The 14,258-nt window shown below is 36.8% G+C and overlaps 1 protein-coding gene across 2 annotated transcripts; it reads right to left on the minus strand.

Moving 5' to 3' along the window:
* Positions 1 to 163: 163 nt before the first annotated feature.
* Positions 164 to 14,087, minus strand: DBF4 (DBF4-CDC7 kinase regulatory subunit). Of its 2 annotated transcripts, none has more exons than XM_077788205.1 (12): positions 13,949 to 14,087; positions 12,702 to 12,877; positions 11,100 to 11,294; positions 9,966 to 10,016; positions 9,354 to 9,423; positions 9,139 to 9,212; positions 7,664 to 7,694; positions 7,344 to 7,386; positions 5,561 to 5,689; positions 3,044 to 3,158; positions 2,562 to 2,689; positions 164 to 1,404 (listed from the first exon to the last, which is right to left on the minus strand). In XM_077788205.1, exons 1-12 carry the CDS (start codon positions 13,992 to 13,994, stop codon positions 339 to 341), a joined length of 2,124 nt encoding a protein of 707 aa, XP_077644331.1. In that variant the 5' UTR covers positions 13,995 to 14,087; the 3' UTR covers positions 164 to 338. The 2 variants fall into 2 exon arrangements, with proteins under 2 accessions (XP_077644331.1, XP_021407432.1); XM_021551757.3 differs by having other exon boundaries at positions 12,702 to 12,880.
* Between the last annotated feature and the right edge of the window lie 171 nt (positions 14,088 to 14,258).

Genomic DNA, 14,258 nt, shown 5'->3' on the forward strand with positions numbered 1-14,258 from the left:
AATGTGGTTACTTGGAATGTAATCATAGTCAATGATTTTAGGAAATTATCTAAATGCATCAGTATCATTCTTTGCCTAGCAATTCATTTAATCCAAATGTGGGGTCAGAGCCACACCAGACACAATAAAGCAGCATCTTTAAAAAAAACCCAAAACACATGACCAAAGTCAAACTTAGTTTTATTTTTCACATTTATTTACATATACAGAAGCTTTTGTGTTAAAAAACTTGAAAACCAAATAATCTGTACATATAATACAGCAATTTAAGTCTTCATGAATAGAATCTTAAATTTTCAAGTCAATTTAAAAAAATCATTATATTAAATAAACCAGTATTAAAATCCAAAAAATTGGGATGAGGATGAAGAGGAAAATAATGACCACAAAACATTTGCATTCTGCCCTTCACATGTATCATTTATGCTTATTGAGCATTTGTTCTCAGTGTAACTTGAAAAACCTCCAAATTCTGAGTTTCTTTCACTTGTCTGAAATAACTCCAATAGGGTCTGCAGTGATGAGCTACAAGCACTTCTCTTCTCTTCAGGAACAGACAGCCCATCTGAAATCTTTGCACATAACTCCATATTCCGTGTCCGGGTTTCTCTTTTATTCTTTCTCAAATTAAGCTTCACTTTTCTGTGCAGCTTTCCAGACGGTGAACTGTGGGCAGTGCTGGCAGCTGATGCATTAAGTTCTTTGTTTACAGCAGTATCAGATACCTCAGCCTCCAGAACGACATTGTGCTGCATTTGTTGATGATTATCACATAAATCGTGATGTTTCTTGACAAATGTAGGATTGGCATCTGTTTTTTTCAAACACTTTGCTGGTAGAACTACTGAATTATTTAATTTTCTTTTCTGCTGCAGTAAGTTTCTGTCTTTTTCACTAAAATCTATAACTTGGGTATGAGAATATAAAGCATCCATTCCTTCCTGAAAACACTGCACATTTTTTTTACTTACATCTAGTTCCATTATTTCCTTGCTGAACAGCTCAGAAGCTCGAGACAAGCCCTCTGTGTACACTTTGTCAGTTTTCTGAAGGGGTGGTTGTATGGAATTTGATGACACAACAGTCTCTTGTAACTTCACAGCACAGGAGTGATCAGTCTTAATATTTCCATTATTAATTCTGAACTTACTTTTTAGTTCTGAACGCTGTGATAGGTGACAATAAAGAACTGAACAGACAGATGCAGAAACAGGGGTAGGTATTGACACAGAATTTGGTCGTACTTCTGCAGGCTGGTGATCCAGTTTGAGAGCCTGCATTGCAGTATCCTTCCAGGAGTAAGTTTTCAAAGCAATGCGTTGCTTTTTCAGTTGTTCTTTCAGCTCATCTGGTCTGGTTATCCTTCCAATAATAGGAGAAAAATATCCTGTGCTACATTTTGTCCTACAATGAAATTGTTTAAAAATATTAACAAACATAAAAAGCCCCACGGAACATAACTCCATATGCCACGAGTCTAGAAAAGCAACTGAACTGACAAAGGAGCTTTTTTTGAGTCCTCAAGGAAAGATATGTTTAGAGTAGCAACACACTATTTCTACAGGACCAAAGTGCCTTATAGTTTTGATGTTTTCTTACTGATTTCTACAGCTCATGATATTTTAAAAACACAGAAAGCAGTCTAGTATTTCATAAAATCTCAATTTAGAGTGGCATTAGGAACAAAATAAATTAATTACTATAATGCAATGACTATAAATACTTACAAATATTCTATGATATTTACACACAAAATTAACATGATCTTCTTGACAGGATTTCAAGCCTAACAACTCTGAGTATTTTGAAACCACGAAAGAAATAAAGGCTTGCATTCATTAGTCTATCAGTTGTTTGATTCTATTTCCATTTCCTTTGATTTCATTAAGAATATCTTTATTTCTTCATCACTTGCCTTTTTTTTGTAAATAAACAAGGAAGTGATTCCTTATCTCCTGACTCATTTGCAAAAAAATCAGAGCAACCTTGAATAATGTTCCTGCTTTACATAACAAAGACCCTGGTGCCTACAGTCCGATATACCAAACAAGCCTTTCCTGCCTCTCAAGCTCTTGAGCACAAAGAAAGGAATATTTGCTTCCTCTGTCCTGCACAGGCAGCACAGATGCAAAGAGGTTTAGAGTACAGGTAGAAGTTCTTCCACAGGTAAGGAGACCAGATTGATTAATTTGCTGTCCTTAGACTACTAAGTATGACAGAAATCATTCAGAACAAGATGTCCAGACATAGACATTGCTCTCTTTCTTTTAGCAATATTTCAGTGCAGTAGATTTTGTGTTAAGAGGAGCTGAAGATAAGTAGGACAACTTGTGGCAACTTTCAGTCTCAACTTTCTCTAATGTCATCTGCACTTTTGATTTTTTTTTTCCCAAGTTCTGCTTTACAGAACTGATTTGCCACATACAACCTCACAGATATTGTCCATTATTTATTTCAGCCTTAAAAACATGAATTAATCCTCTTCTATTCAGATCAGGAATTTCAAAACTATGTTCAATGTCCTGACTCAGAGTCTTTAGAATTTACAACATGTAACTCACCTTTTTATTTTTCCTGTATCATCATCTTTGTATGCAACAAACTCATTAACTAACTTTGAGATTATATCATCAACAACTTTATAATGTGTGCTTTGTGCAAAATTTTGGTGCCGCTCACTTTCAAGATGCTGCAATAAAGAAAAAACATTAAATAAATCTAATATTACAGATATGAATACACAAGTCAACAGCACAACAAGGAGCCAAGTAAATATCATTAATTTACTACCAGCATCACTAAGACATGAATTACTATTACCTACAACTGATAGGTACTATCAGATAGGTATCTGATCTATATCTCTGATAGTTACTATCAGAGATATGTTAGAAGCAGCAATTAACTAAAACCTAGGAAAAAATACTAATTTGCTGGTTATTCAGAAAAATACTTTAAAACAAAAAAATACAGAGAAACCTTTGGTGATACCACATTAAAGAGATATTATGGTATCAAAGCATATATTTGACACTTCACATACTGTTTGGAGATCTTCATATTTCTTCCCACAACATTCACAATATCCTCTCTTTTTTTTGTCCTTCTGAGGAAACTGAGCAGGCATTCCACAGTCCTTGTCACTGTTTATTTTGTTTCTGTTAAGAGAATATTAGTAAATTTTAAACATGGAACTGAGTGCTCAACTTGCTCTTCAGAGTTATGTTCATTCTTACTCACTTAAAAAAACAGCCCCAAAGCAAACCTTTATTTCCCCTTAAACTATTTACCTTATTTCAGTCAATGCTCAAAAAAAAAAAACCCAACCTGAAGAGTTATGCATAGATTTAAAATGAAACAACAAAACCCAGAAACATTTACTGCAAGAAGACAGGCAGACCCATTGAAATTATATGTAATCTTAGAACATCCAGGTTAGTGTAGACGTACTACTATCATTGTCTAAGATTAAATAATACAAAATTGCTAAACAAATAAAAATCAAAGGACATTTAGAAGTCTCTGTGCATAGATGATAAAACGCAAACTAGAAACAGCAAAAAAAAAAAAAAATTAACACCCACTGTTGGTTGCATATAATTTTTAATATGCTGACCAAATGCCGTTTTGTCCTGTTTTTCTAGGTAAAGGCTAAGCGGGAATGCAAAAAAATGAACCTAAAGTTCTTCCTGGACATTAAAACTTAAAGAGGTTTTCAACAGCTTCTCCACCATCTTCAGAATGCTCATCTGGGAAGAGCAACTGCTTGCTACAATCCACTATTAAACCACCTACAGTTGATATGCCAGCAGTAAAGCAAAATCATCAATCTCTACTTCCTTTTGACTTTGAAGGAATAATTCCATCTCCTCATTTAGCCAAAAATCACTGACAGATTTTACCAAGTATCTGCACAGATGTAAGCTCAGACTTTACATCTAAAAACCTGTCTTGAAAAATCACTAGCTTACAAAACAATAGCAATGTACTGTTAACACCCTGCCCCAGCATTTCTTGGGTTCCCCAGGACAGGGCACTCTAATGTGTGCTATAACTGTTACACCAGCCTCCACACCTTCCCTCTGGAAAAACACAAACCTCACAGAGAACCAGTAAAGTGGGATAGAAGCAACAGATGGATCATCTGAAGACTGAGTAAATCTGCAGGCCTTGCCCAGTGCAGAAGCAAGTAGAACAACTTCACTTCAACAAGTTTTTCTCCCAGTTAAACACAAAACAAGTGATTTATTCCCCTCTCTCTCTGTCCCCCAAAACTGACATTGGTCACATTCACTTGCTGAGTATGAAACATTTATTTTCCCACCCAAAACATCTCTTAGGTATGTGCCCATGTGAAATACTAATTAGGAATATGTATTCAAACATAAATCCTGAAGTTTTTAATCTATCCTATCCCTTAATCCATCTAAACAAAAACTGCCTTTTTGGTTTTTTAACGCTTTAAAAACAATGGGCCTTTCCAACATCCTCTGAAGAAACACAATCATAAATTGCCTTATTAATACAGCAGTAACCCCTTAATCCCTGCAATATATGTTTTTTACCTTTTCACTGCAATTTAAAAAAAGAAAAAAAAAAAAAAAAAAGCTTCATGGCAGTATCAGCTGAAACCTCCAGCACTGTATTATGGTCAAGACTGTACAGAACTGTGGAGAAGCCATTCATAAAGAAACAGGTATCACAGCTAAATAAGTCTTCAGCCTCAAAGACAGGAAAGTAGCAACTTACAGTAAGTTCCACAAACAGCAAAGCTACCCTCCACCTAAATATATTTAGTCTCTCACATAAATTAGTTTTTAGTAGTCAATGAAAAAAGCTAGGTAGAAAAAAAATTTAAAACCCCACTGATTCAAAAGACAGTTAATTTATACTCTTAAGTAGTTTCCAATCATGAAACTGATTTGCTGAAGTTCTAACTGCATCTGTAGTGCTCAAATCGAACCTGAATGCCAAAATGTATTACATAAACACTTGCTGTAAAGCCAGCTGCAATTCCACTGGACAGCTGGCATCCACTTTTTATCTTTGAAGAGTTGAAGCAGTATTAGCAGTCTAATTTCTATAAATTATTAACAATATACACTCTTTATCAACAATGGCTAGGCACTGTAATTCAATATCACTGCTTTCAAAAGTTCAACTACTTATTTCAGCACTATATGGACAAATACAAAAGAAGTCTTAAAAACGCCATTTTCTGTGAAATACTTACTGAACAGCATCCAAGATGAGGACAAAGAAGAAACCAGTAGCAGAAAGGAAAAAAATATCTTATGCTGACCCACAGTGAAAGGAGAAGGCCACATTTTTGGATGTATGCATCTGTATGCCCAAAAAAAGGACTAAAGACAGGATAAAGAGGGTACAGATAGACACCAACAGAGCAGTAGATAACATGGATGAGACATGGCTATAGTATTAAATAGCACAGAAATTTAGAAGTTGAGAAATTATTTTAGAATACAATTAGTCATGGAATAATTCAGAGACCAACTCTCTCCTCTACCCACACCTCAATAAAATAAAATTTTCAACAAACCTTTCCTTAGACTGAGATTGCTTTTGACCAGGATACTTCTTATCCACCTCAAATGGACTATATGGCTTTGGAACACAATAGCTCAGAAATGGAAAACTCGGTAACTGCAGATAAAACGGTCGGTACTGGCTGTATTAACACAAGACAAGTGAGTGAGAACCATCAAAACGGAAAAAGGGCCTAATTGCATACATTACTCCAGGTCCAAAATCTTGAAAAAGTGTTTCTCCTTTACATATGACACACACAGAATGCTAGACAGATAAATATCTTAAAATAAATCATTAATTTCTTCCTTGATACTTTCCTTCATTTCCTATAGCTGTTTTACACATTCCTTGTGATATGACTTGTGTGCCTATTAATTGTTCTGAGTTGGGTAACCAATAAACCCAAGAACAATTCGGACAACAGTGCCTTTGTGCTCCTGAGAAGTAGCTACAGCAGTCTCCAACATCCAGTGCTATTCTTAAAAAAAAATACTCACTACTCATAATATAAAAACTTTTTCATTTTTTAGAAAAACAATATTCCTGTACATCACTGGACTTTTCAGAGATAACCAGAACTAGCAACCACACCAGTGATCTGAATAGGTTAAGAATTTCCAAAATAGGACATGTCAAAAGTACACATACTGAATAATCAGTTGACTGAAATGCTGATGGCGGAGTTCAGTCTGATTTTTTCCCCACATTACTATTATAAGCAACACAGCCAAAACTACAAGAGCAAGTCTGGAAACTATAATACAACAGTGAAGCATCACTTCTGCTTCTGAACTGTTACCTTTGTTGCACAAACATTAAAAAACATTATGTTACATAAATATTTAGAATAAATATTTCAAGTGTTTTCACTACACTGTGAAATTCACATATATTTAGATGTGAATTTCTTATCCTTACAACTCTGTTGGGTCCAGTTCTCCCCACTATCCCCATGTCCCTCATACCTATTGCACCAACTCACAGTGTACAACCAGGTATAGATCTCTTGCTTAAGGATCAGAAAAAGTGTCAGAGAAATCATGTCAAAGAGTTTAGTGCTTATAAACAACACCATAACTCAGAAGTTAGTTAGGAATTTAAAGGTGCAAATTATGCTGCGCAGAACCAAACTTTTTTATGATTCACTGCTCTCTCAACTTCTGGCTAACTGGCATTTTCTTACACAACAAAGACTGATTATAGGACCAGAAAGATGTGAAATTTTTCAAGGCTGAAAGTATCAAATCTCATGCTACTATGGATACTGAAACCAGATTACGAGCTTATAATTTTTCCTTTTAAAAATAAATGATTGAACAGGAAATTAAATCTAGTTTCAGTTAATTATTTTAACTAACAACTTCACTTTCCTTACATCTAAAGAGTCTCAGCAGGCGATGAATGTAACTGAGTTGGAACTACAGGAGTGGAATTCAGTATGCAAAGTTTTAGACTACAAGATTTGGATCTAAGGAAAGATGTAAGTAAAGGTTCATGATTCCCTTTCATTCCTTGGCAGGAAATAACCCAAAGAACCCATTCTCATGACCTACAAACTGCAGTTACCTGTTAACTTGCCACTTCCTTTACCTACTGCAAACATTCCCTACTATACTTCTTCAATTTCATTTGGTGGCTAAAGACATTTGTATTTCATTTTAAGAGGGCATTACACTTGACATCTGAAGTCAGGAAGCTGAAAGGAATTGAGATTTAAGGACACACTTCCTCAAGTAATCCTGATTTACTCAGTTTGAGAACCACATTACTAAATGCATGAAGAGAACACTTACCGACTCCTGTCTTCTACCCTGATAAATGGACTTTTCAGTCTACCTGCTCAAAGGGAGAGAAAAGGAAATCAACAGAAAAATACTTTTCATCATTTTCAAGTTGCTCCAGTAGCTTAATAAATAATCAGACTTTATTTTAGAACTCATTATGTACAGGTTTTGACAAATTCTTGATTTCCACAAAGTTTCTCTACATGCTTCTCTTGGACATACAAATTGAAGTACAGCACTACATTTGACCACAGGAGAACTGTAGCACATTTTTAAGCATTCAGAAAATAAATCAAGCCAGAAACCTCTACAATTATTGAAGTACTTACTTTTTGACTTTTGAGCAGTAACATGTTTTCCCTATTGAAAAAAGAGAGATGGTATAAAATCCCTGTGAGTATTATTCTGCACTGTACTTGAAGTTTTACCTGTAGATAATTTAAGTTATCAGAGTCTCCCTATGTTAATCATGACTTCATATATTCATTATGAATTTTCAGGAAACTAAGCTCATTAGTACTTTGAAAAAAGGCAACATGTTTCCTAAAGAACTATTGCTTTCTACACTGAAAGAAGTACCCTCCTTAAGATGCCTCAATTTAATTTTTCTAAAAAACAAAGAAACCCAGAAAGGTAAATTTATACACTTACTTTCACCACCCTGAAAATACCTTGCCATGGTTGAAAGTTCAGTCTTTAACACAGACAACATTTTTACAACATTTTGTAAATCCTAATTAACTGCAAGCTGCAAAATGCCACCAAAACCTGTAGAACAGCAAGTATCTCCAATTAAAACAATTCTTTTCATTTGAATGGGTTTACACAGGCTGAATCTTTTACAGTTTTTCGCAATGAAGACTAAAGTTTAGAGGAATATTTTGTCTTCAGAAAAAAGGGAAGTCTACATTCAAGCATCAGCTGTTAAATGAAATTGATTCTGGTAAAAGTACAAACCCATTTTATACTATTTCCAAAAACACCTCACCCGTTACCCATAAACACAGTGATGATTTGGCAGAGGATTTTATGTGGCCTCAAGAACAAGCCAATACGACATTCCAAAACAACGTAACACACGCTGGATAAGTTTGGTTCCATTTCTTTTATTTATCTAGCTCCATGGCTAAACAAGACAATTGTGCGAATTACAAAGCAACTGCAGATGGAGCACACAAGAGCTACAAGCTTTAATGTCTCACTACATCACAGACTAAAAACTTGAGAATAGGGGATTTTTCACTTGCCAGCTCCACATATTTGGCAAATTAGCTTCAAGATACCTTATGTTCATTCTCTATTAGGAGTTGCAGATTCCTTATAGAGACAGCTTCTCCAGGATACATAACTACGATTTTTTTTAACGGCCCATGAAAATGAAAGAATTTCTAAACACTGGGGAAAATTATACAAGGCAAGTTAGCTGCCATCTACATCATACTAAAACAACAATAAATTTTATTAATTACTTTTGAGGCAGGCAGAATGGAAATTTCAGACAGTTCTGTACATCTGACTCTTAGATATCCTTTGCAAGAGCACAGCTCTACACTATGAAATCAATACTACTATTAAAGTTATTTTTAAATAATGTTGAAATATACAACATATACAGTATTATCAAAGATGGTTTTTAAATCAATTCACAAGACATACTAGTCTGTGAAAACCTGAAAATGAGCAATCCCTTACTAAAATAAAATCTACAAGCTTCACAGTAGGCAGTCCTCAGTACTTCAGTACTTAGTGTTTTCTCAGCTAATGAAACAAATGGAATTTTATGTAATGGCAGAAAGGTACTTACCACATCTTTAGAACTGCCTGCTCTTTTGATTAGATAGAGCTCCCTTTTCTTTTGGTCAATGCAATTCTTCAGATCTGGCAAAAAGTGGGAGAATTATACTCAGTTGACTCAATTTTGTATGTTTGACATAACTTATATTATTTCAAATTCAACAAAAGAACTGTTGAATGAATGCTACACATTGAAGTCAGGCTTCATCTAACAAAAATATTTACCATCAATATGAAGTATCTTCACTCCCCAACTCAAAGCATTGGATAGTATACTACCAGAGGGGATTAAGTCCTGCAAGCAATAAATGACATTAATAATCTTAAACAATACACAGTAATTACTTTAAATAATTCAAAATATAGCATGTAATATGAAAGCTGAGATTAAAACGCAGATGCTTTGCTTCTAGCCAAAAGAATACCAGTCTTCTAGACCCCTCTTCAGTCTCTCTATTACTGCACCTCACCATCAAAAGAATACATTTAACTTTCACAAAACCAAAACTGGTTTTAGTTGTCATATTTTATAGTATGATCTGAAGACTGAATATATACATTAACTTCATGAGCACCTCTCAAGTGCTAGTTATATTAGCAATCCTAAAAAATGTTACTACTTCTCCTAAGACACCAGACTCCTAGACTTTCAATTCTTCAGGAAGTACCCAGAAGACATACCTGACACTTCACTTAGAACAATCCCTCAACTTCTGCCTGAGTATTCCGTGACTGACTTCTCTCTAGAACTACTAAAACCACTTATGCTACTGCTTGTTTTCTAGAAAAACAACCACCAAGGTTCTGAAGCACAAGTTTGTTGATTATTTGGCTTACCTGTTCTTTGATTGCTTTTTCAACCAAGGACTTTCCTCTGCTCATACGTACCTACATTAAAACAGAAATACATTTGTAGCAAAGAGAGAATTTACATCGCTCTTAGCAAATACACATGTAAGCTATGAGGGTCTTCTTTTTTCATTCTACTGCTAATTTTTCAATAACGTGCATCTTTCTCATAGGGTTATAGTTGATAAACTTTAAAAAATCCCAACAAGTAATAATTTTCAGCCAAAGAAGGCCACTGCAATGATAGTGCTGGAACAAAGCAGATGGTGGGAATAAGCAGCCAATGACACAGACACCAAAAGATGAGGTTACATCAGCTAGGCTTGTGAAAATTATAGTCATGAATACAATCACAGCTTCTGTCTTATTCCCTGCTTTTCAATCACCATTGCATTTCCTTTTTCTACTTTTTGCTGTTTATTCATAATGAGCTGCCTTTACCTATCCAGGTTGTTTGCAAAATGAGGTGACCTCACCCATGCAATACAAAGACCAGCCTGCAGCCTGTTCAAGTTTCTAAATAAGCACCATATATATATAGAACAGTTAATGATTTTCAACTGTATTTTGAAAGGACACAAGACTTGCCCATGTAAGAAACTTCACATAAACCTGCATAAATTCAGATACTAACTGTTGCAATTAATGTGATCCCCTAAGAAAGAGGTCAGAAAATTTTAATATTCATAATGCTCAATTTTAATGATCTCCTACTACTAACAGTGTTTCTGCATTAACAACATCAAATCAGCCAGTTTTTAATAGGCTGTGTTGCTAAAGAGACAGGAATCACCGGATGTCATCACATGCCTGATCCAGCTGTCAAACATGACATCAATGTTGTAAGTCAGGCATAGTAAATTATAACATATTTTAGTGTATTCTTTTTATTTGCAAGAACGGATCCTTTTTAAAAGAAGGTCCGAAAAATATGCTGAATTAGTTTGAGCTAGTTAAGTTTAACAAGTTAGCCTGAATAAATTTAAAAGAATGTTTGCAAGAAAAACCCTTATTCACCCAAGGAACTGCTGCCACCTTTAGGAAAAAAAATAGAAGAAAAATTTTTAAGAGCATATCCCATGGATCACACCTGATTTGCAGCATTATTACTAAGAAACTTACTGTATCTACTATCTTAAATGAGCTTCCATCATGTCGATCTTTTCGGTTGCTAGGATGAGGTGAACCATTTCCTCCATTAGATGCAGATTCTGGACTAGGAACAGGAGAAATCTGGCCAAGAGTTGGTGCAAATTTTGCCTCCTTTTTATTAGTCACCAGATAGTTGATATCTTTACTAAGAAAACTCTCCACTCTCTAAATATAAAGACATAAACTAAGTAATTATTTCAGGACAATAGATCAGTAACTCAATTTTACATGAAATCTTTTAAAGGAAAGAGATAAAATTTCTAAAACAATTAAGTTCAAACACACTGAGTTAACAAGAAAATATTTTCTAAATATCTGGATGACAATGACAATTAAGTTGTACTAGTATCTTACCAGCCACAAATTCTAATTTCAATTTCTTAATTTTGTAATCATCATTAAAAGAGCTTTGCTTTGTTATGATTGTTACAATTTTTTACTACCTACCTGTAATACGTTCCAATTACAAGAATGCAAACACTGCATTAAGGAATAACATTAATTCAAGGAAATTACTCTAATTTTAGGTAACAGGAATTATACAGAAGTGTTCAGCTAAACATACAGGCAGGTATTTGCAAATGTAATTTACAGTCTGCAACAAGCTATAAATTTACTGAGTTTAGAACCAGCAGAAAAAATAAAATTTCAGGATAGCTACCATGTTTCACACCTACAGTTTTCATAATATTTCTCCAAAAAGTAAAGTCTTAAGTAGATTCATATTCTTATACTCAGCAATATAAAAATGCCATCATTCTGAGTCCACTCTTCAATTTTGCTCCTTCAGTCTCTTTCATTGCCAACTTCAGTTTTGCTATCTGCCTTGTTATTTCATGTCAGATTGTATAGTTTGAGGTATTTTCCTCTTTTCCACTAATCAGTGTGGAAAGAACAAATCACACAACTTGAAACTGTGCCTTTCAATTCTGTTTGTGCATCTTTTACAGAACCAGGATATACAGAGAGAGGCATTGCTAAGTGCCCTCCACACAAGCATCCTGTACTTGCTTGTATCAGAGTTCCTTCCATATAGAAAGGAGAATTAGTAAAAAAATTAGTAAGATGCTTATAAAACTTATTGTTTAAGTAAGAGTATTCAAAAACACTCACTAAGATACTCTGTGCAAAATGCTTTTAGTGAAGTTTCTGACTTACAGAAAACAGACACAAAACTCTTTCTTTAATCTCTTCCAGGTTCAGCTAAGCACTGTTAGTTGCAACATGTAAACATGTCAATATAGTCAGAAGCAGCAGAAGAAAAATCGCCTCAAACAATGAAACCTAGTAAATTTGGATTAAAATTTAAGCCAGGTGAATAATCAACTGAAAATAAAACTTCCTAATAAGAACTTTTGTTCCAATCAGGAAAGCAGCTTCTCTTGAAAACCCACAGAATAATTTGTTGATAAGCTCATTATTTGGACTAAAGTTTAAGACAAACATAGAAAAATAAGACCCTATCTCAGCTAACTACAAATAACATTAAAATGCAGTTACAAAGAACACAAAAAAGGCATTCCACATGTGCACATTTCCTTCTAGGATCATACATGACTCTTATTAACTTACCCCTCCCAGCTCTTTGAGGTCCTTTCCTAACTTTTCAGAGATCACATTTGATGGGATATCGAGGTAAAACACCTTCCCAGTGAGCGGCTTAAATTTGAGTTTCTCTGGCTTTTCTGTGTCTTTTTTCACATTCTTCAGGGAAGATCTTATCTTTTCTGTTTTTGCTTGTATTCCATCTGCTGGGGAAAGCAGAAAAAAAAAACCAGGCAATTTAAACAGAATTGGATGTCGGCTTTATTTTTGAAAGGGAAAATTCCTAAATTAAGGAAATGGATGGAGCAAGCTTCCATAGAAAGGCTTGGGCTGGAATGGACCTTAGAGATCATCTAGTTTCAACCTCCCTGCCATAAGCAGGGACACTTTCACTAGATCACGTTGCTCAAAGCACAGTTCCACATATTGGCTTTACATTGGTTCTTCTTCCTCACTGACTTACTCCTAGCTGCTTCTCTTTTGGAGCTCAAGACAATGAGAGCTGCCACAGGAAGTGAGCAGGCCTCTTCTGGAGACAAAAAGGCAAAATGCAAAACAGTCCCTCTGTTGAAAGTATTCCTTCCCTCCCTGAAACAGTCCCAGGTAGGATAGAGAGCAGAACCACTACTCATGCTGCAAAATCCTCTAAGGTATATGAGCACACTAAAAAACGCAGGAACAGCAGTCAGTTTCGTACGGTGTGGAAGACAAAAAAACCTAGAGAAATAAGAAAATTAAGAGATATAGGTTGGTGCAACTGATCCAGAATCTGAACAGAAAGGATGGATGATAAGCAAGTGTGCAAGGACAATTCCGTAGATGATCACGGATAAAATACAGTGTAAAACTCACCACACACATGCCAGGGCCGTTTAGAAATTAACTGGAATTAATATTGGAGCACGCAGATTAAACGGCTCAGGGATAATCAGAAGTTTGGAGCGCATTAGCAAAACTACAACAGCAATGAAGAGTTCTCTTCATTGCTATGGGGGTGCGTTCTCACCCCCTGGGCCTAAGGAGCCCTTCACACAAGTACCAGCGATGCCAGCCCGGAGGGAGCAGCGGCCCGGCCATTTCCCACACACCAGGAACACGCTTTTACGCGTAACTCCCCAGGGCACACCAGGGCCCTTCCAGCCGCCCCCGCCCGCAGCGCCGGCCCGAGGCTCGGCCCAAGCGCGGCACGAGGCGGCTGCGGCGCCTCACAGCCCCGGCCGGGATGGCGGCCCCGGCTAAGCCAGGCCTGCCGGCGGCAGCTCCCCGCAGCTTACGGGGACGCGCTCCTTTGTCGGCGGCCTCGGCAGCGCTCGGCTTCATCTTCCCGCGGAGTCACATCGCGCCCCGCCGGCACGGCACCGCCGCTCCGCTCGGCACCGCCGCTCCGCTCCGCGCCGCCTTCCCGCCTGCGCCGCGGCGGCCCCGGCGCCCTCACCAACCGCCCGCGCGGCCGGCCCCGCCCGCCCCGGGGCGGGGAAGGCGGGCGGGCAGGGAGGCGGGGGAAGGAAGGCGGGCAGGGGAAGGCGGGCAGGGGAAGGCAGGCGGCTGTGGGGACCGAGCTGCGCGGGCTCGGCGCGGGCGGAG

Source organism: Lonchura striata, chromosome 1 (assembly GCF_046129695.1).
Source record: "Lonchura striata isolate bLonStr1 chromosome 1, bLonStr1.mat, whole genome shotgun sequence".
Taxonomy (NCBI): Eukaryota; Metazoa; Chordata; class Aves; order Passeriformes; family Estrildidae; genus Lonchura; species Lonchura striata.

Bases quoted from the DNA above. Each gene is read 5' to 3' on its own strand.
- DBF4 (XM_021551757.3), bottom strand. From the start codon at position 13,994: ATGAAGCCGAGCGCTGCCGAGGCCGCCGACAAAGGAGCGCGTCCCC. The intron at 10,017-11,099 runs GTAAGTTTCTTA...GTTTTAATGTAG, and splicing joins CATTTAAGATAGTAGATACA to GTACGTATGAGCAGAGGAAA. The intron at 2,690-3,043 runs GTATGTGAAGTG...TCTTTATTGCAG, and splicing joins AATATGAAGATCTCCAAACA to CATCTTGAAAGTGAGCGGCA.